General features: G+C 36.5%; 1 protein-coding gene across 1 annotated transcript in view; it reads left to right on the top strand.

The window, feature by feature from the left end:
• The first annotated feature begins 821 nt into the window (after nt 1–821).
• The window catches only part of LOC115262200 (vam6/Vps39-like protein), a 31,479-nt gene continuing 28,715 nt past the window's right edge, over nt 822–3,585 (top strand). The window contains exon 1 of the mRNA XM_029864542.2: nt 822–1,017. Coding sequence (XP_029720402.2) covers nt 948–1,017 — 70 coding nt within the window. The 5' untranslated portion in view covers nt 822–947. The remainder of the gene's footprint in view (nt 1,018–3,585) is intronic.

Below are 3,585 nucleotides of genomic sequence, written 5' to 3'. Positions count from 1 at the left end.
CTAATGTCATTCTCGATCTTATCTTTATGTTGGCACGGTTTTTATTGGAAACGTATTTTGGGCAACTCTTAGGACCTTCAATAGTCACACAAGTATGTGACAGTAGATTCATGTTGGCATATTGAACCATGGACAACGACTCACGGCACATCAACTGATCCTAGTAGGCATGGCCAATCTCAGCCATCCGCGTCGTCGTCACTCATAGTAACGTCACAGTGTGAAGTCAGATTGCATTCCGGTAGCTCCCGCTTGCTCGCAACAAATCTAATGTGCACAACAAGGATTGAGAAAGCCATAAACAATATTATTTGTACAATTTCCAATAAATTTAAAACCAGAAATATTCAGATAGGTAAATCTCTATAAAAGATGACGATTTTGTTTTTTTTATTTTTGGAGACTGGGAACCATTGTGAATACCATCTTTCATGGGAGTGATTTGTTGGATTACGTAGGTATGATCGTTTTTATTGATTTTATGTTATTTATAGAATAAATAGGATTCTGTGCCGATCGAATCACAATACAAAATATGTTGCATGCTGCCTCAATGTTGCACGCTCCTCAGATGTTGCACGGGTTGCAAATACAATGTGCGACCAATACATGTGCTGCAATCAGCTGATTGCTTTTCATTGAGTTGTCCAAAAAAAGTCTCACTAAACCTACTGCAAGCCTATCCATATACGTGAAAACAAAAGATGTTTACAAAGTTCTTACAGATAGATTAACACGGGAAATCTGAACACAAACCACTACCACACAGGAAATTGGATTGGTCAATACTTTCTTTAAATGTTTGCGTGAGATGATGGGCTTCGCTGATGGTAAATTTTGACAGTTCGGTAAGATTGAAACAAAACAAGTCTATAATCAAAACTCCCACAAGAGGCTGTTAAAATCCTAAATATTGTGTGATTTGGTACGATTTATCATTGTCCAAGATGCACGAAGCGTACATACTGTATCCGCCGGAGAAGATTCAGGTTCAAATTGAATCGATGACGGCTTTCGGTAAGTAAATCTGAAACCAAAAGATATGCAATTATTGTTTGTTTACATGCCAGTGTTTTATGATGATTCACCGTAGTTGATATTGTTGTTTAGTAGTTTATTATCAATCGGTCGTAAATATTCATATTATACTTTCAATAACATGTTCCGCTTTGGAAAAACACAGATGAGATGTGTGCTTGATTTAATATGTTTATATTATAGGGGTATTAGGGGCATAATGGACACCCTAAGCAAATGAGTATGTTAGGCCTATATAACAGACAAAAACTTAACATATTATCAGTTGGCTTACAACTTTAACTTGTTTCCTACGTATTTCAATCATTTACAGCTGGTAGAATGTCATTATTGTGAAGAAATAATGAATTGTAAATCGTGTGTTTTTTGGGGCTGGCAGGGTAGGTACGGGGCGAAATTGACACCCATCGGGGCATAATGGACACCCCTGCATATTTTATGCTGTAGTTTAGAGAATATCGACCAGTTAAGTATTTTGCCAACGGAGATCAATACCACAGATATAATACTCCATTTTAGACGAGTTTACATAACTTCAAAGTTGATTAACCCTTATGTGGCCGGCAGGGTACCCGGGTACCCAGCACCCATTTAAAATACACGGTGTAGAAAAAAGCAAAAAGTTTGCCGGCCACATAACGGTTAAATAAATTTTAGGCTAAAACAATCGGATTGAATTTTTCGAAACTCTCTAAAACGCCTAACAGTATGCAACGTGCATACATCCATTCATAATTGCCAGTGTTCATTTCGCCCCGAATTGACTACAACATTGAAATTGCTATTTTCAGTGTGTTCTGATAAAAAAAAAATAATACTTCATCCATTGCTAAATCAACGTAAACATGTAGATAAGCTTACAATTGACTTGTTTGTATGGTGGACACACTCAATCACTCGTAATACCTTATTTGATGCTGCTTCGAAATTATAAGAAATCCACCATATGAAAAACATACTTCAATTTCAATGATATTATGGTTATTTTGAAGGAATATAAATGGTACTTTTGAAAAATAGAACAATGACTTGTTACATTACACTTATGCATTGAAAGTTTTACATAAAAGTCAACGGTTTCGGCAAAAACAGGGGTGTCCATTTCGCCCCGGGTGTCCATTATGCCCCTAATCCCCCTACCTATGGATTTTTTTGAAAACAATTAATGTACCTGGATACACCTTGGTATTCATACATGATAAAATAACACCATTGCATTTGGGCTAAGGCTTTAGTAATCTCACTCAACCAATTTTATACCAATTGACTTGATTTTCTGCACACTAGATATTGTACGTGCACAATTCAATGAGTTTTAAGTGAAAAGTGCTCAAAATCCGAGTCGAAAACGATCGAAGTAGGCCTCGTCGCGATCGGACATGATTTAATTTTGTTTTGCTTGTCAATGAGGGTCAATTTAGGCCGGCAACGGGGGAATCATCGGCATCACCCTTGACGATGCAAGGCAATTGACAGTACACTATAGAATTTGTTTTCTAAGAACTTTTCATGACCAAAAGGTGATATGGAAGATTATATGTAAATATTTGGATATCTACACACTTCTAATCAGATAATATCTATGAATAAATAATCTACCTATTTATCCTTTTTAATCTTTGTATTTATTTTACAAATATCATGTACTAAAAGCGTATGAATAATAATAATTGACTATAGCGTGTTTAGCAGAATTAATCTATATAAATAAAAATGGAATGGTGTTTGTATGTCACGAATAGGCTCGAGAACGGGCCTACGGATCTACACCATTCTTTCAGTGTTTCATTCGTGCAGGGCTCCGACGTGTTCGTACCAAAAAAATATTTGGGAAAATCGACCGGGAACGCACCGAAAACGAGAAAGTTTTTAGATTCCATTTTGCGGGGCATTTTTCTAAAGAGCTGCATGCCAAAAAACAGCGCTAGCGCGGTGCAGTTTCGGTTGCTTGATGGCGCGCGTCCTGGGAGGTTAAGATTCTTGCAGGCATTATTCTAAGGATTCTTTTCGGGATAACTCTAATGGGTTTTCATGGAGTTGTTCTAAGGATAGTTCCACAAATTCCTCATAAGATTTGTCCAGGAATATTCCACGTATTTATGCAGAAATTATTTTCATAACTTCCACATGATTTTTTCTTAAGATTTATCAAGGAGTCTTATAGGGAATTATCTAAATAATATCTCCAGGATCTTTGACAAGGAATTTCTCTCCGATTTTTTGCTGTGAATGCTTCTTCTAAGCATCTTTCGAGGATTTCTTTCAACAATTACCCAGAATTTTTTTATACCATCTTCCACGATTTTTTCCTTAGAACTCCTTCAAGATTTTTCCATTCTGGCATTCGTTTTACGATTCCTCTTGGCATAATTCCAAGGATTCCTTGTAGTGGTTAGTCTAATAATTCCTCCAAGAATTCTTGAAACAATCCTTCAGGGACCAAATAACGTACAGGGGATAGACAAAATGATCGGGACAAGCAAAATTTCCCCTTCTTAAAAAATTTTCAAACAGCTGTAACTTTTCTAAAAGTGCATCGAATATTCT

The sequence above is a fragment of the Aedes albopictus genome, chromosome 3 (assembly GCF_035046485.1).
Source record: "Aedes albopictus strain Foshan chromosome 3, AalbF5, whole genome shotgun sequence".
NCBI lineage: Eukaryota > Metazoa > Arthropoda > Insecta > Diptera > Culicidae > Aedes > Aedes albopictus.
The sequence above is the reverse complement of the archived record's forward strand: the minus strand, read 5'-3'. Positions and strand labels throughout refer to the sequence as shown.